The sequence below is a fragment of the Hippocampus bargibanti genome, linkage group LG05 (assembly GCF_051943395.1).
Source record: "Hippocampus bargibanti isolate YZ-2025 linkage group LG05, ASM5194339v1, whole genome shotgun sequence".
Taxonomy (NCBI): Eukaryota; Metazoa; Chordata; class Actinopteri; order Syngnathiformes; family Syngnathidae; genus Hippocampus; species Hippocampus bargibanti.
Genome location: NC_142738.1, coordinates 16,178,541 through 16,206,492, shown reverse-complemented (window position 1 = coordinate 16,206,492; position 27,952 = coordinate 16,178,541). Strand labels below are relative to the sequence as shown.

Below are 27,952 nucleotides of genomic sequence, written 5' to 3'. Positions count from 1 at the left end.
TTAAATTCGTCTTGTTTTTGTGTTTGCTCTGTCGAGTTATTAAATTATTAAAATCATGTTTTAATTTTTGTAATCGTCATTTTCTGATGTTTGAACAGATATTTTAAAGTGTCATGGTTTTAGGAATACAATGCTACATGAGCCACCTTATGAAAAGAAAAAAAATGGAAAGGTATATTTTTTGTTTTGATAAAATGGAAGAGACATTTTTAAAGGAAAAATGTTTTTCTAAAACGGGGAAAATATTATTTTTTTCACAGTTGATTTAAAAAGCAAAACCTGATCATATATGCATATATGCAAGCCTTCATAGAAAGAACAAATTGTAACAAAAGTGGGCATACTGTATTCTTTTTAAAAAGGAACACCGGAGCTACAGGCTAGAGTAAAATGGAGATAAAGGTCTTAGACACAAAAAAACATTTCTATGCTGTACTTGCTATACTACGAAAACAGGAGCTACATGCTTTGAAAAAAAAAAAAAAAAAAAAAATGGAATTTATGAATTTATTATAATATAATTTATGAAACGAAAAAAGGTAAACTGCTTTGCAAGGAACGATATGGTGTTATAAAAAGAAAAAATACGTTTTTGGAAAATAAATCTTGAGGTACAGTACTAGAACTATGGACAAAACGGATCCATAGTTTAAGGACAAAAGAGATTCGTGTTTTAATAAAAATGTTAATCTTATTAAAGAACGTTGAGATCAACAAAAACATGGAAGGAAATTTATGTTTTTTCTTTAAATACATTGGTTTTTAAAAGAGAACATACAGTACATCAGTGGCATCGTGTGTTTTTAAAAATACCAAAGTATGTTTGTTTTTTTAAATTATATACGTACATTGTTTTTAAAAAGAGAACATTCAGTGCATCAGTGACATAGTGTGTTTTTAAAAAGACCAAGGGAGAAAAAAAGGTCATGTTTTTGAAAATTATTTTATTTTATTTGCCCTTCCTTAATTGTGAAAGGTAGCTTGTTTTTTCCGTTTTCCGGCATGGACGCGGAAGTCTCGCGTTCCTCAAAGTAGCTCCAAGCTAACTGCCACCTCAACTGTTGAAGACGAACAAAAAAAAAAAAACACTTCTCCCCTAAAAGGAAACATTAAGGTCTCTTTTGAGGAGGATAAACGTTCGTTCTGTTGTTGCCTTCGACAGCAGAACGACGACGAATCTCCTACCGAGTTCGGTAAGACGTTCTCAGCGTTATTTTATTTCCGTGCTGAACTTGTGTTGAGCGTGCTTTGAGTTTTAAGTGGCAGCCAAACCGCCCCAACAAAAACTGCGTTTCTAGTTCCGAATTCAATTTTATGGGATCGGAAACAAAAATTCCAATCGTTTCCGCCGCATTGGCCCTGGCCATCCGGCTGGTACGTAACGATTTACAAATGCATGTACAGTAATAATAATACATTTAATTTCTAAGCGCCTTTCAAAACACTCAAGATCATAGTACTATACTTCGTTCCTGTACGTGGGTATACATTCCATTCCAGGCATCTGTGTGTGTGTGTGCATATATATATATATATAATCAACTTTTTTTAAATGTTATTGTTTTTTCAATGAGAAGGTTTCTTCAGCCATCATCTGTACTTTTTTGAAGGTGTCGGACGTTTCGCCTCCTATCCAAGAGGCTTCGTCAGCGAACTAAAGTCTTACTGGTCGTATCGGCCCTATTTATATATCCCTAATGTCCACACATGGCGGCGCCGGACACTGCTATGATAGGTCCCTACTCTCAGGTTGGGGGGGAGCAGAGGACCACTCCCTGTGGCCCCACTGATTGTTCCTACATTCCTGACTAACGACTGGCCTGTTTTCCCCTTCATTAGTCCGGGATATATAAATAGGGCTGATATGACCAGTAAGACTTTAGTTCGCTGACGAAGCCCCTTGGATAGGAGGCGAAACGTCCAACACCTTCAAAAAAGTACAGATGACGGCTGAAGAAACCTTCTCTTCAATGGACCACTCCTGTACAACTGAGAGCTTACACAGACGTATTTTTTGTGTGCATACAAGTACTGATATACCTGAACCCTGGCCGACGACGGCCGTGGCTCCTCAATGAAGATGTCCCTGGTGCAGCGAGCGTTCCTGATGTGGATCTTTAGCCTCATCTTCCTCATCATGCTAGTCCTAAAGCTTGACGCCAAAGTGCACTGGAATTGGTTCCTCATCTTCCTTCCTGTGTGGACGCTCGATGCTGTCCTTGTCCTCCTACTGCTGGTCAAGCTGGCCGGTCGGTGCAAGGCCGATGCGGAGCCGCGCGAGGGCGACCCTTCTGCGGCCCGCCGGCTCTGGTACTTGGCGGCCGTGGGGCTGAAGGTGGCCTTCTGCCTGAGTCTGTGCTCCCGCCTGCAGAGGCTTACAGACATGTGGCTCAGCGTGGTGTGCGTGCCCCTCTGGGTACTCTTGGGAGGTGCCCTGGTGGAGCTGGGACGCGGTGTTTTTCGCCTACGTAGGGACTGAACTTGAACATTCTCCTTGCATGCACTTTTTTCTTACAACATCCTTGAAATGAATGGATTTGGGACTTCCCCAAAAGTCGCTCAGTTGAACTACCTTTAACATTGAGGGCAAGTAAGGGTGGGTGTCCCAACGACACCGTTCATGATATTCAACATGAATTTCGGTGAACACATCTATCACAACTGGAGCCATGAAAAATGGAGGTCCACATATCTGAAATTAAACATGCAACACATTTGTTCCTATTTGTGCTTTTAGCTTTACTGAATTTTGGTTCTACAAATGAAGTGTTTGTTGGGGGGTCTTGGCATGCCCCCAAACTAATTTTGTAACTAGATTTTAAGGGTTCTGAATTTACCTCCTTTGAATTATAACTCTTAATCCTTTTTTTTCCATGGAAAATTCTTAATTCTTACAGAAATAATGCTTTTTTTCTCTTTTCATGTAACATCAATTTCAATATATTTATAGATTGATGGTGTATTACATCTTTTAAAAAAAAATTCAGAACATGGCTCTCAAAATGTTTCTTTCAAAAAAAATATATTTTACGTCTTCTTTTAATGACCAGTATCACAACTACAACCCCTCCCGCTCCCCAAATGGAACTTTTTTTAATGTTACTTTTCCCACCAGTTACATGAAAAATTACAACTTCACTCTTGCACATGATTTTAATATATTCATTCGGTTTATAATGGAAACCGATTTAAATTTGAAAAAATGGTTTCAATATAACCCAGCTGAATAGTTGCATTTTAAAATGTTTCGTGCTTAAATTATATCGCACTGAGTACATCGAGAAATGTATTGAAGCATCCAATATACAAAAAACATTAATATTTTTTAACTTAAAATGTTATTACTTCATTGTTGCAACACTTTCAACATTAGCATTCTATTCAGTTGTGACGTTAAAACTGAACTATAAATTTATCATAGTAAAAGTAACTTTAATTTATTCTTGAAGTTGTTTTCCCTTCAAGAGTCTAATTTGTCACATTACAACTGTTTCCCCATCTCTACCCCACGCTTATTTTTCTCAAGAAAAGGAATATTCTTTCTTATTTTGTGTATTGCATTCCAAGGCCAGTGAGAAAAGACACAGATGGCTGCCAGAATGGACTTTTCAGATTCTTGATAACAAACAATCCAAACTCAGTGTGACACTTGAATGCAACACAGTCAGGTGCACAGCTGGTGCATTTGGAGAAAAAGGCAATGACTAAATTAAATCATTTATTGGGAATAGAAGAAAAGATAGAAAAGAAGTAGAAGCGTGCTTAAAGGTCAACTATGTAGACATTTTGTTGATATGATTGTGTCCTGCTCATTTCTGTTCCTGTTTTTCATAAAAATGCACGGCAAACCACAATAAACTTGTGAAACCAGAGATTCTCAAAACTGCGCTACACAACAATCACTAAAGTTAAATGTTTGAATCATGTTATTTTGACCTTTTGCTTTTTTTTAATCCGCTACAGTACAGTGCAGTGATACCTCAGTTTACAAACTTAATTGGTTCCCAGAAAGTGTGTGTAAGGTGAAAAGTTCTTCTGCCAAACATGCATTTCCCATAAGAAACCATTAAAAATGAGTATTTTTCTTTTGTGTCCTCTTCGGCTTAACACTAGCCTGTAGTGGGGTCTTATTCGGTCCCACATTAGCTAAAGTACTACACTCGATAACAAACCACGTTTGCACTCAAAGGCAGTGTGGGAAACTAGACCGCCAGCCACCGTGGCGCTTTGTGGTTTGGTTCGTCCGCCGAAAACTCATTCGTATGCCGAGATCATATTTACACGAATGTAATGTTCGTAAGGTGAAAGTTTGTGAGCTAAAGCGTTCGTAAGATGAGGTATCATTGTATTTGTTAAATTCTATTTAGTTGTATTTAACTTTGAAAATCATTTGCATCGTATCTTTTGGAGCGGTCTCTTATCCATCATTTCAGCCAAATTCTTTGGTACAGCGATTGAGAGAACAAATAGGGTAAATATTGATCAGGGAACTCCATATTTTTGAACCATTTATTGAGGTTCCGACCAGAGTATAAATCACACTACCAAGTCTTTTATCTTAGGAAATAAAATGTATTTACACTTAAAAAAAAACACCAAAAAGACAACCTGGTCCATGTACATCGGCCTCAAATAAAAACAAGACAGTTAAATGATATAAATAAGTTCTATGGAAAATAAAACTCGTCTTACAAAAAAATATATGCAATTTCTGTATACATTTCCTCATGTGGTGCTAATAACATCTCTTTATGCTGTACAGTTTTTGGTACATACAGAATAATTTACAGCTCAGTGTTGGCTTGGAAGTCCCATTTGAAAAAAAAACCCCAACGCATCAACATTTGGAGAGTGCTTGAAACCCAAACAATTTAAAAACATGGGCAAACATGATTCAGTAGATGCTCATTATTGTGTAGCAATTTAATTGTGGTGTGTGGGTGCACGTTCCTTTGAAATTGAATGGCAGGTACCTTCAGTGGCTGTTCTTTAAAAAAATGCCAAGTAGTGAATAGGCACCGACAGACGCGTACATTCGCTGAACAAATACAATTTGGAGCGAGCGATTTGACTCACATTCATCTTCCTCCGTTTGAATATGTGGGAGTGCATCCTGAGCGTACACTAGCCACAAAACGTTTGTGATACACTGTATTGAGTTTGAGGAGGAAGGGGGGGGGGGTGTTGAGGACAAAACACACTAACCTTACGGGAGAACTTGATTTGAAACCTGTTGAAAGTTTTGATACTTTTTGCACAAGTGGCTGCTCTGGAACAAGGACCTCAGTGGCAACATTCAGATCAGTTTTTGGTACCTTTCGGTGGCCAGTCTCAAGACGAGGTGATGAAGATGCTACTGGCTTTATGATGGCATCAGCAGGTTGGAGGAGTCAGGGAGAATAATTGCAGTGGAAGACCTAAGATGGTCATAAGCGCAACATCCATTCAGCTTGAAGGTCGAACTAAGTTCACCTGGTTTTAAGTTGCTAGTGCATTTTAGGTTCCCCCCAAAAGCAAAACAAAGCTTTTCTGGGTAGTCTAGGAGTGTGTGCGCGCGCGTGCACTCAGGCAATTCTCACCCAAAAAAGTGGGCGACATTCAAATGAGAAAGTCTTTGTGTGTTTTGAGTGTTTGCTTAAGCGCCGAGTGTTGCTGTTGCGTTTGGGGGTCTGCAAGCGGCGGCCCGCTTTTCACTTTGCTCCCTTTGAAGGGAATCAGCGTCCGGTTGTCTGTGGGCTTGCCGCTGCCATGTTGGTGATGGTGAGTTTTAAAAGAAAGCGCCACGGTCTGGTGGGCCTCCATGGGCTTGAAGAGGTCAAAGGTGATGAGCGTCCTGGGGGGCTTCTTGGGCTCCTCTTTCTTGCCGTCTCGCCTGAGAGGAGTAAGCTTGAGGGGCGAGGCTTTGGGGTCCGACTTAGGTGCCGATGCGTCGGATTTGGATGTGAGAGCGTCTGACCGGTGGCCACTTTTCTCCTTCTTACCTTGCGATGACTTGTGTTTGCAGCCATCTCGCGCCTCCTCGGACCGCGAGTTGAGAGACAAAAGTGTGACGCCGCCACCTCCAGACTCCTTTTTCCTCGCCGTGAGCGTTATATCCATCTTAACCTTTTCTCTCTCCTTATCCTTGACTTTATGCTTCCTTTCCCGGTCTTTATTCTTGTCTTTTCTCTCCTCTTTGCTCCTATCCTTCTCCTCTTTAGTCCTTTCCTTGTCCTCTTTACTCCTTTGCTTCTCTTTAGTCCTCTCCTCTTTACCCCTTTCCCTCTCATCTTTCGTCCTCTCTTTGTCTTTACCCCTTTCCTTCTCCTCTTTACTCCTCTCCTTTTCCTCTTTACACCTCTCCTTCTCCTCTTTACTCGTGTCCTCCTTCTCCCACCGTGCCTTCTCCTTCCTGGCAATCTTGTGGAGCCTCTCCTCCTCGCTGTTGTTGTCCTTCCTGATGGGCGGTGGCCTAAAGGAGGCGCCTACCTCTTGCTGAACTTCCCCTGGACATTGTTCCGCCTGCTCCTTTGTCAATTCTTGCACCTTGTCCTCCATTAGCACGGGCGACTCCGCTTCCTCCTTGTAGGGCCGTGGTGAAGGGAGCTCCTCCTCCAATGTCATCACCTTCTCCTCGAGCTCCTCCTCCTTGATCTGCAGCGTGACGTCACGAGGAGAACACTTCTCCAATTCCTCCTCCGCAACTTCGTGCCGGTGGTACTGTTTGAGTCGGATGTGCCAGGCCAAGCTGCAAACAGCCGACACCGTTTTGAACTGGTGGATGACGCCCCTGGGGATGAAGTAGATGTCGTCGTGGTAGAGCTGGATGCGGGCGTAGCGAATGCCCTCTCGGCGCAGCTGGTTCAGCTTGGCGTCGTCAATCCACTGGACGCACTGCGGATCCAAAACACCGACCGGTTTTAAAGACCGTTGCTGAGCACAGACATGTGAAGGAAGAACCCGCCTTCTGGAGACACACTCAATCAAAGGTTTGCGCGCAGTCCACTCTTCGTATACATGATCTTTTTAAAAAGCCAATACTCCATTGAATGACATTACAACTGAGAGTTTGAGACGGCATACATCTCAACTTCCCAAAGAGGTAAAGCTTCCAAACATAGTGAGCGAAATCATCTTGAACAAACCAACAACTAGGCCAAAACGTGTTGTCTGTCACAGGACAACTTTAGCATTATTACGATGGGACTGGTAGCCAATTTGTGCTTATTATGCAGACGTACCTGAGACAGCGGCGGCTCGTGGAGGTCCAACTGCAGCCTCATGACCACTTCTGGAAAGTCTGCGGCATGAAAGCACACCACGTCTTTGGTGATGCGCGCAGGTGTGTCGCTGCTGCAACACAAACATCCTCTGCATGAACACACAAAAGCCGTGCGGGAACATGTGGCAGCACAGCACAAACAATGCATTTCCTCAAATGGCTTCTACAAGTTAGGAATTTATCGGGGCACTTCTTTAATGTGTCTTACAAATACAGGTAACATCCGACTTACGACCGGGTTCCCTTCCGACCAAACAGTCATAAGTTAAGATGGTCGTCAGTCGAAATCCATTCCAAATGAAGATTGAATAGAGACTCTGTGCTAAATGACTTGCAAACGACCTAATTCAGACGCTACGGGGCGGGCGGGTGTGGGCCTGGGTCGCCGGTGTCCTACCGGTCGCCCTCTCCCCGGCTTTGCCCCACTCTCCGCCGATGCGCCCCACCCGCCACCTCGCCCCGAAGCAGAACGAACTGTCTCAAAGAGTCGGCGGCGGCGCGGGCTGTGGGCCCGACGCGGCGTCCTCGTTGCCCATCCGCGTCGGCTCTCGTCCTGGCCGCGGCCGGTGTCAGTGGACATTTCCTCCTCCAGTGCCATCATGCGGTTGATTGCTGTGTGAGAGTGAGATGCTAGCTGGCTGGCCAAAATTGTCATACGCATTGCCGGGCTGCTAGCGCGTTGCGGTGCCAGGCGTAAAAGGAAAAAAAAAAAAAAGTCTGGAGGTCGTGGTCCTAAGTTACGGGTGGTCGTAAGTCAGGCCGGTCATAAATCGGATGTTACCTGTATACATATACAGTAAAGTCTCGTTATATCGATATTCAAGGGAGTCCGAAGAAATATCGATATAACCGGGACTATCAATATATCCGACCCTGTTTGCATGTAATTTTCTCTGTGCGTGCATATAAATAGTATCGATATAACCGGGACTATCGATATATCCGATATCGATATAACGAGACTTTACTGTATTTGTGTTGCATTGTATTTTGGACAGCCACCCTCATTTCAAGCACATATAACTTCAGACCCATATAATTTAGGAATTAACTCATTTTTTTCTGATGAGAGAAAAGAGTCTAAGGTTTCTTACGCTGCATTGAATGATTATGTAGTCCTAAAACTCAATATTCTGTGGATCCTGGAATTCGAGTGACAATGACAAAAACCCTGGCACGATTGGACACATTTTTGCACGTCTGGCAGTGAATGAGTTCATCAAATCATTTCATAATTTTTATTAACTTAATTGTAATGGAATTTCAAGGAAATGAATATTTTAAATGTAAATGATATATTGTTATTCTTTTTAAGGATGTTGGAATGAAGTGGTTGTGAATTGTTATTTTTGCAACCTGTGTAAAAGCATTTGCACTCACTCTTCTCCACAGCGTACGGCCTTCAGCACGCCAACAGCGGCGGTCGTCTGTCTCTCAAAGCCCTGCCCAATGTGATCGGCGTGGGCTCGCGTCCGGTCCTCAAAAAGCATCTCGCGGGGCTCGCTGGCTCTGGGCAGATACTGTAGGTTCTTGATCTCGTTGGTGGACCTGCCAGGCAACATTTTATAATGTTAAGCAGAGACCAGGTAAATGTGACCCAATATTACAAATATGAGACAAATATAAGTGGTGCACAAATTCATAATCATGAAGTGATGTACGGAAATTGCCTGGTTTCATAAAGTACCGTATTTTCCGGTGTATAAGGCGCATCAGAGTACAAGGCGCACACCCAATGAATGGTGTATTTTCAAACTTTTTCCATTTATAAGGCACACATTCAATAAATGAAAAATGTTTTCCAAATATAATATAAAAACCCAGTATATAAAAGTGTTCCAAATATAAGGCACACCACATTATAATAATAAAGGCAAATCCAATCCAATCCAATTATAAGGTTCTACAGAAATAATAATACATTTACTGCCTTTCAAAACACCCAAGGACACTTTGCAGTAAAAACAAAGTACACAACAATAAAACCGCAAGTAAAATGATAAATAATAAAATAGCAGATTGAACTCAACATTGAAAGCAATTTTAAACAGATGGGTTTTAAGGTGGGATTTGAAAATAGGGAGGGAGTCAATATTACGGATGTTAGGCGGAAGTGAGGCTGGTGTTACGCACTACTTCTTCTACAGGGAGGAAATGGAGTTGGTGGCTGCTTACAGTAGTTGCGAGACCTGGTGTCACTCAATATGACTTCACATATCAGGCGCACTTGTGCATAAGGCCCAAGGTCATCTTTTGAGGAAAATGAAGGTTTTGGGGTGCGCCTTATACCCTACTGTCAGTGTTTGAAATAACGTCTGCCCGGAGCGTACAACTCTTACGTCGGGCGTACAACTTTCAAAACGTCTCGGCTCGGCTCGGGTGGACGACAACTTCTTCAAGAAAAAAAAACAGATTATTTACAATAAATATTATTCAATAAAGCAAAAGCTACAAGCAAACCGCTACATGCCACGTGGACTCCTCTTTCAAAGCTTTCAAAACTTTCAAGTACACTTTTCAGTCACGGTATAGTCCGAAGCACGAAACAGGGTTCTGATTGGCTGCCGTGCGCCTGTTTCGTGCTTCGGACTATACTGTGACTGAAAAGTGTACTTGAGTTTTGAAATCCGCTTAGAAAGAGGCCACGTGGCTTTGAGCAGACAACGCAACGCAAATATTGCATTGTGCACCATGACAACAAAGGACAACTGGAGCAAAATCTTCAGCAAAGGATATTTACCATAAATTAAGCAAGGGAGCATTTGTGGTAGGTATTTCATTTTAAAAATCCTTTATATTTCACAACAATGTTTTTTTTTCTCGATTAGTTGTCTTAGTGTTTATAGTTGTGAAAAATGGGGCAGGCAACTTTTCAGAGTTGTTTGCCCGGGTGTCCGCTAACTTTTTGTCATGAGTTTCAGACACTGCCTACTGTATTTACCATCCATACTCTAATCATTGTTTGAATGTGTTGTATAAATACAGTCAAGTTGAGTATTGATCTGTTTTAGATTTTGATGTAGCTGCAAAGATTAGATCCGGAAGTCAGATATTTGGGAATAAAAAAAGAAATCTCTTTTATTCCAGCACTCATATTTGATCTACTTTTATGCCATCACATGTGGACAAGGAGAGCAGTTTTTTGCATGGATGTCAGCTGAGGACCAAACAAAATCTTTAATTCCAAATTAAAGCCACAAAACTGTCATGCAAAGTTTCTACTTTGGCGTACTTTTCAAAACACCACCACCTGAACTTCGCAGGGAAATCCCCTTTTGGAAGCATCTAGGTGAACGCACCTTTTCCTTTTGAAGGGAGACTTGGGCATGTCGGCCATGGGGATCATCTGCTCTCCCGGTCGGACCCACATGATGGGACCGTCGTCGCTCTCCGTGGGGCTTTGCAGCCGCAGACTGGAGAAGCTTCCCCAAGGCAGAGTCCGCTTTGGGGAAAACAAATACAAATCAAGTGAGTAAACGTGGCAGACATTTTGTTGCCACTTTAGGGTGGGAAAATGCCAAAGATATTCAAGCGTGAAAACATTTCATGGGAACTGTTTTTTTTTTTTTATTGGAAGGGTTGCAAATAAAACAATATACTAAATTAAAGGCATTTATCCTGATTCTTTCGAAATCTCCCCAGGTTTATTTCCCATTGCAATGTACCAAATAATCTCTGGAAACTTGACTGGAATGAACGAAGGCCTACCTCCAGAAAGGGGGAGTCCTCCAACATGCGGATGAACTCGGGGAAGTAATCCCCGACCTCTTCATCAACGGCGCCCACCAGACTGACCTGCCGCATGGCCCCGGCCCGGTACGTTCCCTGGGAGTATGTCCGCTTCACCTTGGGTGTGGGAGAAAGGACACGGGGACATGCATCAGATGTTGTAGCTTAACTTTAGTTCACTGTGGTGCCAATGGATTAGAGCACCACTCCCGATTCGTTTACATATCAGAAAGTAGACTGGATCCAAATTAGAACACATTAACATGTTTCTTAAAACATGCTTTGAAAAGTATTGTTGTCACTCTCATGCTCTCAAAAAATTGGATCCTACAAGCACAGGTGGCGCCACCATACATTTGAATAATTATTCATGTGCATATTCATACTGTCAGACTTTCAGATGAACATTTTTACAGTTTGGGTGGAGTGTTTCATCAGCGAGGAGGGGAAAGTGCTGACATATGTTGAAGGGGGAAAGAGTGAAAAGAGTGCTGCAGTGTGACAGGATGTGATGCTGTTAGACTGACTGATAGGCAGCCCCGTTTCAAACATACTCCGAATTAGTCAGATCTGAGGAATAAGTGGCATCCCCGTCAGGCCAACAAAAGTGAACTTCAGGTGGCCCAATCAAGTCATGTGGTGGCCGCAGTTGAGCAGTGGTTCTTAACCTGGGTTCGATCGAACCCTCTGGGTTCGGTGAGTCGGTCTCAGGGGTTCGGTGGATCTTCTGCCACAGAGGTCCACCCCTCAGTCTAGACTGCAGTTAGTAGGCACAGTCATTGGAAGAAGGGTTCGGTGAATGAGCATATCAAACGGGTGGGGTTCGGTGCCTCCAACAAGATTAAGAACCACTGCCGTAGAGTGGCCCTTCTGATTCTTCAATCATTTGAGTAACAATTGGGTATTGGTTAGCACGTGCGGGCAAAGACCTGAGCGACATTTACGCGCTCCAAAGGAAAGTGAAAACACCGGGTAATGGGTCGATTACTAACAGCGCCAAAAATTTGAATTTGAGCCCAAAATTCACTTGTTACGCCCCACCACGGGTACATTAAATGGGGAACACCTCAACATGAACAGGGGTGTCAAACACCTAAAAGGTCAGAAGTTGCTTGCTCCTTACCTTTGATGTCAAGCGGACCAGAACAGTAAAATGAGAGCATAATTTATTAATGTATCTATATTTAATTAACAACTTCCTGCTTACCATATGTACAATTGGAAAATCTTCATATTTAATGATAAATCCCGTTTCAAAATGAATCATGGACAACCGGAGATTTGTCACAAAAATGAGCAACTTGCTTCTGATCATTTACATCTTGGTCACTGTGTTTGTACATATCCAAAATGAGTAAAATAAAATTAAAAAAAAAATTAACTCAAAATAAACAAATATTTCACCCTCCTGTTTAACATCTGATGCATGTACTATTGAACTAATTTGTTTTGACTCTCCTTTCTTTTTATCTTTTCGCCACTCCCAGGTCCTTTCCCTCTCCCATTTTTAATGATCTCTTTTCTTTCCTTCTATTCTTCCTCTCGCTTCCTTTCCTTTCTCAACACAAGAAACTCCTTATTGACTTTCAGTGTCTCATCACTGTGACACCACAATTATGGCTATTTTATATGCCTGTAACGTCAGTGGCCTCAACAATCGCAATAGAAAATGGAAGAAATGACTTGATGGCGTTTCACTGACAATAATTCAAAAATTCTGCGGGTGCCGAATTGGACCCCATATCGGGCCACAAGTCCTGTGTTTGACCACTCCGAACTCTGGGTCAGATTAGTCCCGCAGAATGATTTTAGAGAGTAAGAGTTGAGCGGGTAATTTAGGAGAACAGAAGACAGAAGAGCAAATAAAAATAGATGAGAGCTGTGCGCCTTCTGAGAATTATGGAGTACTATCAAAACAAAATTCAGAATAATTTTTTGCTGTTGCACTAATTGTTTGATTTCATTTGCTTCTGCGCTGGTCTATCGAAACGTTTTAACAAAACACCTGTCTGTGGCGCAAAGAAGTTTGGGGAACCGCAGTGCGCTGCTGATGAATAATTGTGGCATTCATTCACCGACATTGACAATGGAAAAAAAAAACAAAAATCTTGAATCGTTCAAATCCGAATTAGCGCTGAAATATCGGATTCAGTGTGCGTTTTTTCGACATTGAATGTCATGATGAGTATCTCAATTGTGCCACATGACAGCAAAATTTTGAATTAGCATTGAGTCTCATTGGGAGTTTTTACAATTTTGAATACAACAAAAATAAGAGCGTTGGATGCAACTTTTGCATTACCTTTTATTGAATTTTTGATTTTTCCTTTCATTCCCCCAAATTTGCTGCTATAGATTGCAAATGTCCCCATTGTGGGACTATCGAAGGCTTTCTTTTTTGTTAGTGCATTTGGACCAGGACTTTTTGTCAAAGTCTATTCCAGTGCTCTGACAGCTGGTGGAGAGAAGGCAAAGATGTTTTTTCTAAGTGCTCACCCACAGTTACTTTGACAAAAATCGATCTCCTTGGGGCATACACGAATCGCAAATCAGCTCAAGGAAGAAAATATGCTAATAATGAAGAGCCAGGAGAGAACCATCGCATCGGTGCACAGAGGCTATGAAGTAATCTGATTACAAAACTCAACAAGGGCGACCTTGGTAAACGTTCTTTGCGGAGTGGGGCCTCTGGATGGAATAATTTTAGGTTTGTGTGACCAAAATGGACCCTTCTGAGTGTGCAACTGCACAGGAGGCACATTTTATGACTGCCGTTAAACCAGAATATAATTTAAGTGCAGTCGTATTGAGCCTCATGCTGAAGCGGTCCACCGTGGATATAATTAGAAACTTCGTAATACGTATATATCTAGAAAGTGCTAATGTGTAATTTACATTCTTGGTTCTTGAAACCTTTGCACGCTGTCCAAGAAAAGTCTATGTTTTTTGCAGAATGACTGTGTTGAAAATGGAGAGAGAAAAAAAACCCAAAGCTTTAAAATGGGTGTCAGGTTTTGACATATGCTGATTAGTGTTAAGTGCAGCTTTTTAAAAACCAAAGTACACTGACCCAGTGGTTCTTTTTAAACTGAGTCAAAAGATATTTATGCACTGTAAATGTACTGTATATAAAATTAAAAATACACCTACATTTTCCTTAAGTTAAATACCACTGAAAGCTTACAGGAAAATCGAAAGAATGGTGTCATAAAACAATTTAGTGTGTTTATATAAGAAAATTGATGTACACATCACATTGATGAGAAGGTTTCTTCAGCCGTCATCTGTACAAAAGTGAAGGTTTCGGACGTTTCGCCTCCTATCCAAGAGGCTTCGTCAGCGAACGAAAAACACATCACATTGTAACAAACAATGACCTTTTAAATCGAAAGCGCTGCTACGCGACATCACGTCAAAATTAATTACGGCTTTTGAATGAATGGAAACTTCCATAATTACGATATGCTGTCCTTTTTGTATTATGATCACAAAACGAATATCAGGCAGACATGAAACCTATTTGGCTGGTTGCCCCAGCCATATGGTGGCGGCCCTGCCAGAACTGATACTTGCCTAGTACATTTACAATATCCTATAAGTTTTAAAAAATTCTTATTTACAATCTGTAGCTGTATTATTTAAGCCTTGAGGAAACATTACTTCTGTCCAATTACTTTTTTTGCTTCTAGCATTATAAACTAACTGAATATTTACAGGTTCTGGGCTTTATATCATCTTCAAGCCATTCCTTATGAAAGGTCGTAACTTGATTCAGATACCCCCCTCCCACACACAAACAAAATAAAAGACACAGTCATAAAGAAAGATCCATTAACATGAGCTGGTTAAGTGGATAAAACTCAAGACATCCATCTCCAACGCCACTTATCCCGAGGAGGGTTGTGGAGTTGGCATGGGAGTCGAGCTCAGCTGACTGCACACACACACCCCTTTCCTGGTCCTAAGTAAATGAGACAGAACTGTCTGCTGCCAAGTCATACGGGATATACACTACACATACAGCAATTCTAAACAATATGTACAAATTTATGTTTACTGAGAGATGAAATGAAGTGTATGGCGAATTTTTGTGACTTTCATTGAATATTAGTCCCAAAGTGAAACGATTTCACCAAAAACACGATTTAAACCTCCCTTTCATGGCAGGATGGTGGTGATAGGTGAGCTTTTATCAAGGATTTAATCGTGTCTGGAAACTGGAATTAACACAATTTTTGATGAAACAAGATTTCCTGTTGTGCTATGCTAACAAATTGCAGTGCCTATTATGGATTAAACATGCTTTAGTCAGCAAACTCACATTTATTAACAGCCAAAACACCATTTTTAAATGCCTTTGCCTGAAATAAAATAAGCGCTCCCAAACAGTAACTCACAACCATGGCTAATGTTGCGTTTATGAACATAGCCAACTTGGGCACCGCCGGTGTAGATCTAATAATGTACATTTGTGAAACCAAACAAAACATTTTGGATAGAGGGTGAATACAATCCAATTTAAAAACCAATTGCAACCAGAGGCGCAGAAGGCTGAAATCTCACCTGAGTGTGGAAGTTGGCCATGGTGGTGGTCTCGATGTCCTTCTTCCCAAGCACCTCCATCTTTACTGGGGCGTTAGGAAACTTGTAGGAGAAGTAATCCAGAAAGTCTGGGAGGTAGGACGCCGCTCCGTGAATGATGCCCATGACGAAATTAGCCGACTGGGCTGCGTCCTCGCTGAACGATAAGGTGACAAACTCCTGGGCGAAGCGTTGCATCTCGCCCGGTGACAGCGCCGAGAGCTGCTCAGTATAGGCGCGCGCCACCGACGCGCCTCCGTTGGCCTGCATCTCCACGTGAATCAGGTGACCAAACTCCAGCCCGGGCAGACTCGGCGTGGGCGTGCAGTGGAGCGGTGAGATGTAGCCCAGTCTCTCTCTGACCACAGCAGGTATAGATGCGGCGTCCTGGTGGTGCGCGCTGTGAAGCAGTCTGCCACCACCGCCGCAGTTGCCGTTAATTCGGCTGAGGAACTCGGACAATCCAAGAGACACTCCGGAATAAACAGTCTGGCACGAGCGGTGGTACATTTTAGGGCATCCGTGCCTCTCTTTGACTCGCTCCCCATCTTTGTGCTTCTTTTTCTTCTTCTTCTTCAGCTTCTTGAGCAAGAGGTCTTCTTGGGAAGTGACTTTGGGCTTCTCTTTGGGCTCTGAGATGGACAAGACAACACAAATTCAGGCCGCAGCCATTTGAATATGTTTTGAATGTATGATCCTACCGATTATCCATCAGTTCATCAGGTAATTGGTTTAAATATATATTTTTCAACTTTCAAAATTGTTCATGTGAGGTGCAGGTATGATTTCTGTCCATTTTGCATCCACAGGTTCTACTGTCGTATCTGCGACCGAATGAGTATGGATTAGAAAGATGAGGGCTGGCCTGGTGAGTGATGTTGGCATCAACAAATCAGAGGATGGTACTCGCTGCACATTACCTGCCATAGTAGATGTGAAATACGATTTTGAAATGCACTGTAAACGAGAAACGGTTCTCAAATGCCTCACCTGGTTAAACAAAAAATAAATACAAATATTTTACGGACTGTGACTAAGGTGACGACAGAATATCATAAATAGCATTTCGTATTTATACATTTTAGTCCATTGTGACCTTTTGTGGCTCATGTCATTTGAATTAATGCGGAGGGAAGAGTTCCCAACAATAAGTCAGTGATCCTAGAGATACTGTTGTTGTATGTTCTTCTTATGTGTTTCTGAACTGAAACTGAAAAAAATTACATTCAGCCCTGGGGTGTTTTGGTCAGCACTGGGCGAACAACTTTAACTCCGCCTGCCGCATGGCAGCAGCGACCGAAACAATGAAGGAAAAGACCAAGCGAATCAGCACTGCACATCTACAGATGAGCGGCAACAAAAAACTGCAACGTGACCCTGGATTGGGTTTTGAGGCTACACATACATTATATTTTTTTTTTTCCAAAAGTAAGACTAAGCAATACTTTTGAAAGCAGGTTTACGTAATCTGAATGCATTCAATGTCCTCAATCAAAATATCTTCTGGTCCCATGATGTTGCAGATATTCACCTAGCTTCTGGAATGTATATCTTGCGATAGAGGGGAATGATTGGATTGGATATGCCTTTATTAGTCTCACAGTGGAGAAATTTACATTTCACAGCAGCAAAGTGATGAAAGTCTAAATATGGATTGGGTAATTGAATGTATGGTGTGAGTTCAGGCTTTGATGTGACCTGGGGTGCTTTTGCTTACCTCTCTGAAGAGGGAACACCAGTTCCCCGTTTTCCTTTGAGATGTCACGTTCTGGCGGCAGGTTATGGGGTTTCCACTCTTTACTGCTTCTTTCCTGCTTGCTGTCCCGCTCCTTGTCTTTGCTGTTGTGACCTAGGAGGGAAAGGCACCAAAAGTGACGCCTGTTATTAACATCCATACTTAAGTGATAAAAGGACAAACATTTCCACGTGTGAGTGAGTGGTCCACATGTATTGCGTTCGGGGCCTGATGCGCGCACACAGTGGCCTGCGGCACAAGCCCCGTTATGTAATATTTCAACAGATGTTTCAATTCCACCCATGAGGTTTTTCTGTATTTTAGTGGAAAAGAGTGCATAGCGAGGGGTCGATCGGACTTACCTCTCTGTGGCGTGTTCACGTCGCCGTTCTCGGTCTTTGTATGGCAGCTAGCGGGGACGACTTTCTCCACTGCCGCGACCGAACAGCGCTGCGCTTCGCCGCTTTTCTCCCGATGTCGTTTCTCCTTCGCCCGTTTCTCTTTGGACGGCGAGGCGAGGAAGTTGCTTATTTTGAAGATTTTCCGCGCGGGAGCTGCTGCCGCTCCTGGCACCACCACTGCGGTGACGGTGGGGGCTGCCGAGTGGCTCGCCTTGGCCGGGCCGAAACTCCATTTCGCTGGGCTCCCACAACTCGGTTTCCCGTTGTGTTTTTCCACAGTGCACACCTCTCCGTTGACTTTCCGATGCTTGGGTCGCTTCTCCTCCACGCGGATCTTCTTTGTGGGCGGTGGGTGAATATCGCTGGAAGACTGCAGTCGGCTCTCCGGCGGCCGTTTAGCTAACACAGCTTGGGGGGAATTTGTTTGGCTGTTCGCTGCGAAATGCATGGAGTCCACGGACTCGGCCATCTTGGAAGTTTCTATTTTTTACGGGCAGACGTAACTGGTGCGTCAGAGCCAAAAAAAGGCGGGGCTTACATGCATCGCCATCACGGACAAGAGGCGGAAAATTAACGCGGAAGTGTGCCGCTGTACGAAAGACTGATTTGAAAGCCATTGTTTCTTAAGGAAACTCGATACATTTTCTTTCTTTCAAACTCCCCTCATCTTAAATTACATTAATAAAGCAATGTCGAAAATTCTGTGGAATAAAAGTGTCATCAGTAAAATTTAACATAAAACTAACAGGTATAATACCGTACACAGTCTAAATATAAATTATTTGGATGAGTAATAATAACTATGAAGACAAACTATTTAGCATAATATTTTAAATAATATACATATAAACAACTTTGACTATGGTATTACTGTACTGTGTACGGTACTGTGTTTTGCTTTTCTACTTTCATTTCTTTCATAACCTTTCTGCTGTGAAATGTAAATTTCTCCACTGCGAGACTAATAAAGGCAAATCCAATCCAATCCAATCCAATTGTGTTTATTTTCTCCTCATGACATCGTTGACTGGGCGGCTCCTTCGGCAACTGTTTTGCGCGTCGGGGTCAGAGTGCAGAGGTGCGCAATTAGCTTCAGGCTGCGGTCTTCCTGTGTGGGTTGTGTATTGGATTGGATTGGATTGGATTTGCCTTTATTAGTCTCGCAGTGGAGAAATTTACATTTCACAGCAGCAAAGTTATCTTCTAAGAACATGAGTTGCAGCTTGATGGAACACTCGCACTTGCCCCCAGGTGTGAGTGCGGATGGTTCTTTGTCTATGTTTGCCCTGCGATTGGCAGTTGGAGTTGCCTGGAGACAGTTGGGCTAGGCTCCAAAAATATTTGAAACGTTTTTTTCTATCGCCACAGACGCGCTGAACTTAGTTGTGAACAAAACATGCTACTTCCCACAAAGTCACAAGGAGGCAGCATAGTTACATGCAATGGGATGGGATGGGATTTGCCTTTATTAGTCTCACAGTGGAGAAATTTACATTTCACGGCAGCAAAGTGATGAAAGGAATGAAAGTAGAAAAACAAAATACATGAGCTGCTGGAAAGGCAGCCACTCTCGCGGCGCCGTCTTGAATGAGTGACATCCAGCTACAGTAAACAGTTAGCAAGTTAAGTGCAACCATCCAGTCATTTTTTCGCGTTGCTTGGCCTCATTTTCAGAATGGAGGATTACATAGAATTTTCTAAACTGGACATTCAATCGAAGCAGGAGATAATAATTAAACAAAAATGGTGAAGTTAAATGGAAAACAACTTAAAAGTACAAATCACTAAATAGATATAATAACTGTTTGTTTTTTCATTTGATATGTCTATGATGACAGGTGAGTTAGGCCTCACCTGCCTCCCCTGACTGTACGTCACTGGTCCACTCAGAAAAGCCAAAGCGGGAATTGAACCCCGTACCTCTGCATCATGAGGTGGACATGCTAACCAGTCATCCATTGTGCTGCCCCCAGTACATTTATGTGAATTAAAAAAATCGGGGGTACAGTCTGATTTAGGCCTCAATTCATTGCCATGTCACTCTAATCTCTGCGGGAGCTTCAAACTGGCCTATGTAATTTAAATTTTGTTTCTCAACTTTCCTTTAGCTGAGGCAAATATTTAACAAAAGAGGTCTGTTTGCACACCACAAACATAAATGTCATGAAAAGCGACGACACAGATTCATCACATTCTGCCATTTAGTGAAACAACATTTACCGTATTTTCCGGACTATAAAATGCACCGGATTATAAAGGGGACCTGCAATGAATTGGATTGGATTGGATTTGCCTTTATTAGTCTCGCAGTGGAGAAATTTACATTTCACACCAGCAAAGCGATGAAAGGAATGAAAGTAGAAAAACAAAATCCAGGAGCTGCTGGAAAGGCAGCCACTCTCGCGGCGCCGTCTTGAAGTCAAAAGAACAACAAAAAAAAAAAACTAAATAACAAATAATATGACAGCATAGAGACAATATGACAAATCAAAGACACAGAGAGACATTCATTCTTCAGGACTTGCTGTACCCTCTTTGTGATGACATGAAGCAGTTCTAGATTAAAGAGGAGAGGATCAAAGCGTCTTTCCACCAGTGGATCAGGGACATCATGGTGGAATGTGCACGTCGACTACAAGCTAAATGTTGAAAGCAAACACGCAGCTGTAGCATCCATTGACGAAAAGAGATTGTCTCACATCTCCTGTTCCACATAAATCTGCTTCAATTCCAAGCCGGAACAGTTCCACATACGCATCGGCGCTCTGCGCTGATGCTCCTTTCTTCTTATCGCGGGTTCCTCATGCCATGCATCCAAGTCCAAGATGGCGCCCGAGTAGGCAGCTGTCAGCAAGTGCTCTCATGAGCCTTGCTTTTTTGGGTTGTTTTTGTCTTGCTTTGTGTTTTCTTTTGTCACTTTGTGTTGTTGTGCGTCGTGTGGAATGGATACGGATTGTTTTTCAGCATTTTTGACCACAACATTCATCAAGGAGGAGACTGTGCTGAGCGGTTGCGCCTTTTCGGCAGCATGAATATGCCAGTACTGTTTTTGAATGTGAGGAATGTCGGAGCCATTCGACTGCCATCGCTGGACACCAAAGGGGCCATTGTGCTTTTTTGCGCCTGTGATGGGCAGCATCTTCACAGCCCCGCTTTGTTCAGCGGAAAGGTCGGTGCTGTTGGACTGAGAGCACTTGCTGAGGCTGCCTACTCGGGCGCCATCTTGGACTTCAATATGAGAATGTTGCTCATCGACTCAAAAGTCCTGGTTGATGTGATTACTGTACTCTACTGCACAAATGATTCACGCTTGAGGGACAAGTGACAGTGAATATGAATATGAATGTGTATTTTTTATGTTTTATTTTTGGGTGTGTTTAGTATGTCTGCCTTACTGTTCTTAGGTTCTGGGTGCAAATCTCAGCTCCAGGTTTCTTGGGTTTCCATTTTCCCCTTGCTTTTATGTGATTTCTCTGGTTATTCTAAATTGTCTGTCGTTGTTACAAATGTATTCAGGAATTGAAAATATTACGTACAGCACCCTTCCCGAAATTGTTTTCATGCTTGGGTGCCGATAAAGCGCTGGCCTTGTTTTTTCCCCAGAAGGGGCAGCATTTGCCTTTTTTCCAATTTAGTGCTTTGTTCCAGCTTCATCTGTTGTTAAAGCGCTATATAAACCAATATGTATGTATTGCATTGTATTTTGGACAGCCGCCCTCATTTCAAACTAATATAACCCCCGGCCCATAACATTTAGCAATTAACTCTTTTTTGACAAAAGAAGGGACTCTAAGGTTTCTAACGCTGTATTGAATGTTATGTAGTCCTAAAACTCAAAATTCTGTGGGTCCTGGAATTCCAATGACAATGACAGAAACCCTGGCACTGGAGTGGACACATTTTTACACGTCTGGCAGTGAATGAGTTGTGTGTGAATGGCTGTATAAATATGCCTTATGATTGGCTGGCGCTCCTCTTGTCTACAAATCAGATGGGATAGGTTACAGCTGGACTGTGTTTTAAAGAATGGATGATTGCCATCTATTAAACTAAAGTTTACTAATCAGTACGTACAAACCAAGCCTTGAAGCACTGACATATCCTTACCCTTCAATTCCTGATTTTGGTAAATGTCCACCAATGTCCGAAGTGAGTGCAGGTATTTAAGGTATTGACTGACTCACAGTCTGACCAGTTTTTAATCTCGTGTCGTCTCAACACAGCAAATCCATCCCAAATATGACGGGACATGTCCCGTTATTTTCAAGCGACCAATAAATGTCATCTTGACACATGATGGAAGAATGACCAGCCTTATGAAGTATTCGGTGGATATGTGTGTGTGTGTGTGTGTGTGTGTGTGTGTGTGTGTGTGTGTGTGTGTGTGTGTGTGTGTGTGTGTGTGTGTGTGTGTGTGTGTGTGTGTGTGTGACAAAGACAAAAGATGGGTTTGAATACGTACTTATATGAGCTGTGGGACAAAGACAGATATGAGTCTGTGAGTAATCCAGGAAGTGCACAGGCTTTTTTTCAACAATATTGCTTGGATGGAGATGAATTGGCCTCCTTGCTACCAGGAAGCTGAACGAATGGTCAAATGTTTGTTTTATTGGCGGGGGAGCACAGTGTTTACATTAGCCAGGACAGAGAGTGGGCCAATGCGGCTCATTGGAAGGAATTCAAAACAATGTTCACAAGGAGGGCACCTTGAGGACTACAACCTGCTGTCCATAAATGGGTAAAAGCTCAGAGAAGACCTATTACTGAGTGAGAACGATCCATGGCGACACTCTGCTACAAGCACCCATTTCGTTTTCCATTCATCTCTTGTCTGATCTGCTTTATTCTCACGTGTAGCAGGGTGCGTCAGAGCTCAACCCAGGAGACACTCTGAACTGCATGGTTGCCAGCCAATCGTTGCCATTTCATTATATTGCACAATACTTATACATTATTGTATTCTATCCACGGCCCGGTAGTCGAGTGGTTAGCACACCGGCTTCACAGTGCAGAAGTCGCCGGTTCGCGTCCAGCTCCAGCCGCCCTGAGTTTGCATGTTCTCCCCGGGCCCGCGTGGGGTTTCTACGTTTCCTCCCACATTCCAAAAACATAAATGGCAGGTTGAACACTCCAAATTGTCACTAGGTGTGAGTGTGAGAGTGACTGTTCATTGTCTTTGTGTGCCCTGTGATTGGCTGGCCCCGCCTCGTGCCTGAAGACAGCTGGGTTAGACTCCAGCACCCTCCGTGACCCTAATGAGGAATAAGGGGTACGGAAAATGGATGGATGCATTCTATCCGTCCATCCATCCATGAATCCATCCATCCATCCATTGTCTGGACCATATAGCCTTTCCCTCGGGTTCAGTAGATTAATGAAAAAGAAGAGAGTCTAAGGTTTCTAATGCCGTATATATGCTGTACGAAACACAAGATGGGGAAAGTGCACGTACCAATTACCCAATTGTACTGTATATCTCATGGCGTCACAACCCGTAAGTCAAGGTATTTGACCACAAATGGTGGAATGGACGTGTAAATAGGGTAATATAACAACAAAACACAGGCCTCTTCCTCCTTTGCAAAAATGTCTTATTTTACTTTTGTACTGAAGAGCTGAGACTGTGTTCATGGACTTCATAACCATATACTATAGCAGACATGGGCAAACTACGGCCCGCGGGCCACACACGGCCCGTTAGGCTTTTTAATCCGGCCCGCCGAACGTGCCCAAAGTATAGTAAAAACAGTGTCTGAAACTCATGACAAAAAGTTAGCAGACAACAGGGAAGGTAAGTAAAAAGTTGCCTGCCCCATTTTTCACAACTTACAAAACAATGAAACAACAAATCACATTAAAAACATTGTCACAAAATAAAGTTTTTTTAAAATTAACAATGTACCTACGACAAATGCTACCTTGCTTAATTTACGGTAAATGTGCAGGGCCATAAATTTTGCTGCAGTAGTCGATTGTCATTGTGGAGCACAATGCAACGTTTGCATTGCTTCCTACGAACCACTAAGCCCCTTTCATAAGTCTTACGTACACTTTACAGTCACGGTTTAATGTAAATTTACGTTTTGTAGCGTCACATATGTTGTTAGCTTCTTTTGAATCTTTCTTCTGGGCTGAGGTTCTGTGCATCTATTTTGGAAAATGACATGCAATTGCACGACTTTATAACGCTTGCGAAAGTCCGGAAGAGAGAAGCAGGCTTCTGATTGGCTGCCGTGCCGAGTATGCAAATTTCAACTGCAGGTAGCCTATGTCTGTGTGCTCGGCGACGGTACACGTGTATTGTTTGCGCGTGAATGCGAGGGCGTCAGTCGAGAGTTTGTTGAGCGCGCAGTCAGGACAAACCATCTATGATTTGGCGGAATTTAACACAAGTAGGTATTATTGAGCTTGAATATTTCGTTATGTAATAATGTGTTTTGAATGTTGAAAGTGATTCCATTTTTCAATAAATATTGATTTCTTTAACTTTGCCCCTTCAATGAAAATTTATTAAAAACAGACGCAATCTTGATAAATCACAGTGCATATGTTATTTTAATCTATTTCCATTTCCTCCTCCAAGTATCTGCGAAATAGTATGTAAACGCCATATTCCTTGAGGCAAATTTATTAACTGATCAGGGATATTTTTCACATTTGAAAGACAGTTACTAAATTGGGTTGTAGTATTCTTACTGTGCTATGAGGTTTGTACACACTACATTTGAAGGACAACCGGCACCATTTTATTTGTTTCCCACTGACATCAGAAAAACGTTTTATAGCATCTAAAATACCCAAATCAGGCAGGCTGATATTTTTAGTTAAATGAAAAACACCAATAAAAATGACTTCAAATGAATCCGGAAATGGTCAGTTTCAGAAGGTCCCACACCCTTGTTCGTGACGTCACGCCAAGACGTCTTGCCTTTTATCGAGAATCAAAACAATGGCTTCAGATTCAGAGAAGATGCTTTCTTGTTACTCATCCAGTTATGAATATGATTCAAATAGTTCTGAAAAGGAAAGCATAAATGTTTGCAATTGATTCAAGGAGTCCTCCCATATCAATTCGAGCCGTCAATGACAGCAATATAGCACCCAAAAAATGCAGAAGATTGCGCCCAAGCTCCGTTGGAAATGGGTTGATTTGTCAGCTGGGAATTTGTGTCAGCGAATATCAAATAGTTGTCTTGGTGCAACACACAACGATTCACCATGGCGTTATTTATGTGTTTTCCTTCTAATTTTGCCATCAACACGAAGTTTTCAGACCAAACAAAGTACCCAAAATGCATTGTGTGTCGCTTTCTCGGTCAGGGGCGGTCCAAACGTGACGCCACATGGGCATCGTCATCAACTCGAAAACAAAACTTAGTAAATATTCAGCGCAAGTCTTAAAACGTAAACTATAGCTATATGCTGTGGAATCTTTGTAAAATATGCTCAGTCGAAGTCATTTGAAGTGATATTATACATTATGGACATAACTTGTCCGGTGGCGTCGGTTGTCCTTTAATGCTTTAGGTTTAGTATTTCCGGCCCAAACACTCCCTCCAAATGCTCCTGGCCCGGCCCCCTGTCAAATTTTAGAACCCAATGCGGCCCGCGAGTCAAAAAGTTTGCCCACCCCTGTACTATAGTGTCCCAAGATGGCCAAGAAATGCATAACATGAAGAGCTGCACAATTTCTGAATTGAAGCAAATAATGTGGCAAAAAGTGTTTAATTCTTTCACTGGCAGATGTGCAAAAACGTCTCCACTCCAGTTCCAGGGTTTTTGTCATTGTCACTTGAATTCCAAGACCCAGAGAATATTGAGTTTCAGGACTACATAAACATTCATTCTTTCATCAGAAAAAAGAGTTGCATAATTCCTAAATGATATGGGTCTGGAGTTGTAAGAGCTTGAAATGAGGGCGGCTGTGCAAAATACGATGCAATACATACATATTGGTTTATATAGTGCTTTAACAGCTGAAGCTGGAACAAAGTGCTAACATGGAAAAAAGGGAAATGCAGCCCCTTTGTGGAAAAGCGCTTTATCGGCACCCAAGAATGAAAAAATGGCGCTCTACGTCATATTTTCAATTTCCGAATATATTTGTGAATAGCAGTGAATGAGTTAATGTCTTTATAATCAACATAACGTGCCATGCAGGGCTTGATTCTGACTCCAACCTTTCTTCGTGGGATTTGCATGTTCTCCCTGTGCCTGCATGGGTTTTCTCCGGGTACTTTGTTTCCTCAAGGACTCCAACAACAAATGGTTCTCTAACAGTATGCGTGCCCTGCGACTGGCGTTCACGGAGTAAAAGATCTACTTCTTGGATAGCACACCCGCAACCCTTGTGAGGATAAGCGGATTAGAAAATGGATGGATATTTCTGTCACATCTCGTCGCCGCCCGGGGCGCGCCCCGCCCCTCCTGTCATCTCCTCCGCTGCTCAATGGAGACGGCCCCTCCCATCATCACGCACCTGGGTTCCCACAGCTGATTGTCATTCCCTTGATTGTGCCTTCTGACTATATTTACCGGTCGCGCAATACCGTCTTTGTCGGAGTATTCTGAAAGCTACCCTGCTACTTCCGTGCCGTCAGATCAGCTGTCACCGATCTCCCTCATTCACCTCATCCTGCTGTCATTTTTTCATGCGTGCCTCAGTAAAGACTTTTGTATACGAGTATCTGTCTCGCCGTGTATTTTGGATCCACACTCCCCGCTTTCCTTTCGTCACTCGAGCCCAGCCCTCGAGCCTCAAGTGACGTGACAATTTCTTTGCTTTTATAATAAGCCACAATAATAAATAGTTCTGTGTTTCCTTGTAAGAAAAACACAAGTTTTTTGTTGGTATTTCTTAGTCGTCTGCAACGCATTAATGTCATTTCAATGGGGAAGGATGACTTGACATATGAGAGTTCTGAGAACGGTCAGGAAGCTTGGATGGTGACCAGTCCAATTTATTGTCTGCCTGTCACCCAAAGTCTGCTGGAAAATGAGGACAAGTGCAAGAAGATGGTACGGTGCCTTTTATTCAGACAGTCATCGCCAAATAGTGTAAACATTTCTCTCACACATTTTTTGTGTGTTAGAGTGCTGTGGTGTGTGTATATGTTTCTGGTTTTTACCTCCCAACAGTTGCCAAAGAACCACCTGACTGTATACAAGTCTGGAGTGTTATTTTAAGAACCGATGTGCCTTTGTGTACGAGTTTAGTACTTCCTCAATCGGAACGCAAAACACTCTGAACTCAAATCATATTGCACTGCTTAAACGAATGGTAATTCCAATACACCAGTAACTAATCTAATTACATTATGAGATGGAATGTAAAAAAACAGACTTTCATCAGAAAAGGTTATGTACAGTAGTTTATTTATTCAAATATGTACACACTTTTTAATATTTGGTCTAGTCCAACGAAAAGTGGAAATGAACGGCTCTTTTTTCACCATTATCTGCTGGGGGTGCACCGATCGCTCGGCTGGGATCGGTATTGGCACCATTTTCCTGAATTTTAGGGGCATTGTGATCAGCCGATCGCTAAATATAAATAATCTAAAAATATATTAAACTAGAGGTTGGACAGCTATCCAGGGCCCGGGATTGGAAGATGCGGGTTGACATTGGCCTGCAATTGGTTTTCCCAGCGGAGATTGCAGCTACCAACCTAAGACCAGACTTCGTGCTCTGGTCCCCTTCACTCACGGCTGTCTACATCACAGAACTTACAGTCCCATGGGAAAACTCAGTTGAAGAGGCCTATGAACGCAAGAAGCTGCGCGACACAGAACTCGAAGTGGATGCGCAACAGCGAGGATGGAAAGCCAATTGAAAGTTGAATTGAAGTTGGATGCAGAGGGTTTGTGGCTTCCTTCACCATTAAACTGCTAAAAGACCTCGGCATCCATGGACAGGCTCTGCGCCACACAGTTCGATCACTCTCCGAAAGAAGCAGCCACTGGATCTGGATGAAGAGGAAGGACCCTTGTTGGGCTCATAGGTCAGCAACCTAAGACCCCCTCCCCCACCAGCTTCTCAACATCTGATTGGGCATGGGACACAAGTGCGGGCGTGATCAACCTGTCGCTGGCCACCATCGATGAGGGTGTCTAGTGATGAAATGCCGAAACACCCAATGATTCTTTGGAGCACTACTGACGATGTGTCCCAAATTCACAACCTTCCCATCCCGGAGGCACAGCTCCCACACCTAATCTCATGTGAAGACAATCCATTGGCACA

General features: G+C 42.7%; 2 protein-coding genes and 1 long non-coding RNA gene across 6 annotated transcripts; 2 read left to right on the top strand and 1 right to left on the bottom strand.

The window, feature by feature from the left end:
* The first annotated feature begins 1,014 nt into the window (after positions 1-1,014).
* Positions 1,015-2,718, top strand: LOC148898072 (transmembrane protein 60-like). The gene is made up of 2 exons (XM_088996928.1): positions 1,015-1,193; positions 2,030-2,718. The coding sequence occupies exon 2, from the start codon at positions 2,075-2,077 to the stop codon at positions 2,477-2,479; it is 405 nt and encodes a 134-aa protein (XP_088853054.1). The 5' UTR covers positions 1,015-1,193; positions 2,030-2,074; the 3' UTR covers positions 2,480-2,718.
* Positions 2,719-4,495: 1,777 nt separating this feature from the next.
* Positions 4,496-18,564, bottom strand: LOC148898071 (lysine-specific demethylase RSBN1L-like). 2 transcript variants are annotated; one of them, XM_088996926.1, is made up of 8 exons: positions 17,669-18,564; positions 17,289-17,420; positions 15,554-16,203; positions 10,970-11,107; positions 10,561-10,703; positions 8,642-8,809; positions 7,221-7,350; positions 4,496-6,873 (listed from the first exon to the last, which is right to left on the bottom strand). In XM_088996926.1, exons 1-8 carry the CDS (start codon positions 18,174-18,176, stop codon positions 5,599-5,601), a joined length of 3,144 nt encoding a protein of 1,047 aa, XP_088853052.1. In that variant the 5' UTR covers positions 18,177-18,564; the 3' UTR covers positions 4,496-5,598. The 2 variants fall into 2 exon arrangements, with proteins under 2 accessions (XP_088853052.1, XP_088853053.1); XM_088996927.1 differs by having other exon boundaries at positions 7,221-7,332; positions 17,669-18,563.
* Positions 6,828-26,487, top strand: LOC148898070 (uncharacterized). Of its 3 annotated transcripts, XR_016115039.1 has the most exons (8): positions 6,828-6,968; positions 7,215-7,321; positions 8,654-8,847; positions 10,576-10,729; positions 10,904-11,077; positions 16,151-16,294; positions 16,381-16,439; positions 25,868-26,487. It is a non-coding gene; the product is annotated as an uncharacterized LOC148898070 (long non-coding RNA). The 3 variants fall into 3 exon arrangements; XR_016115037.1 differs by lacking the exon at positions 25,868-26,487 and having other exon boundaries at positions 16,381-17,269; XR_016115038.1 differs by lacking the exon at positions 25,868-26,487 and having other exon boundaries at positions 10,525-10,729; positions 16,381-17,269.
* The last annotated feature ends 1,465 nt before the right edge of the window (positions 26,488-27,952 follow it).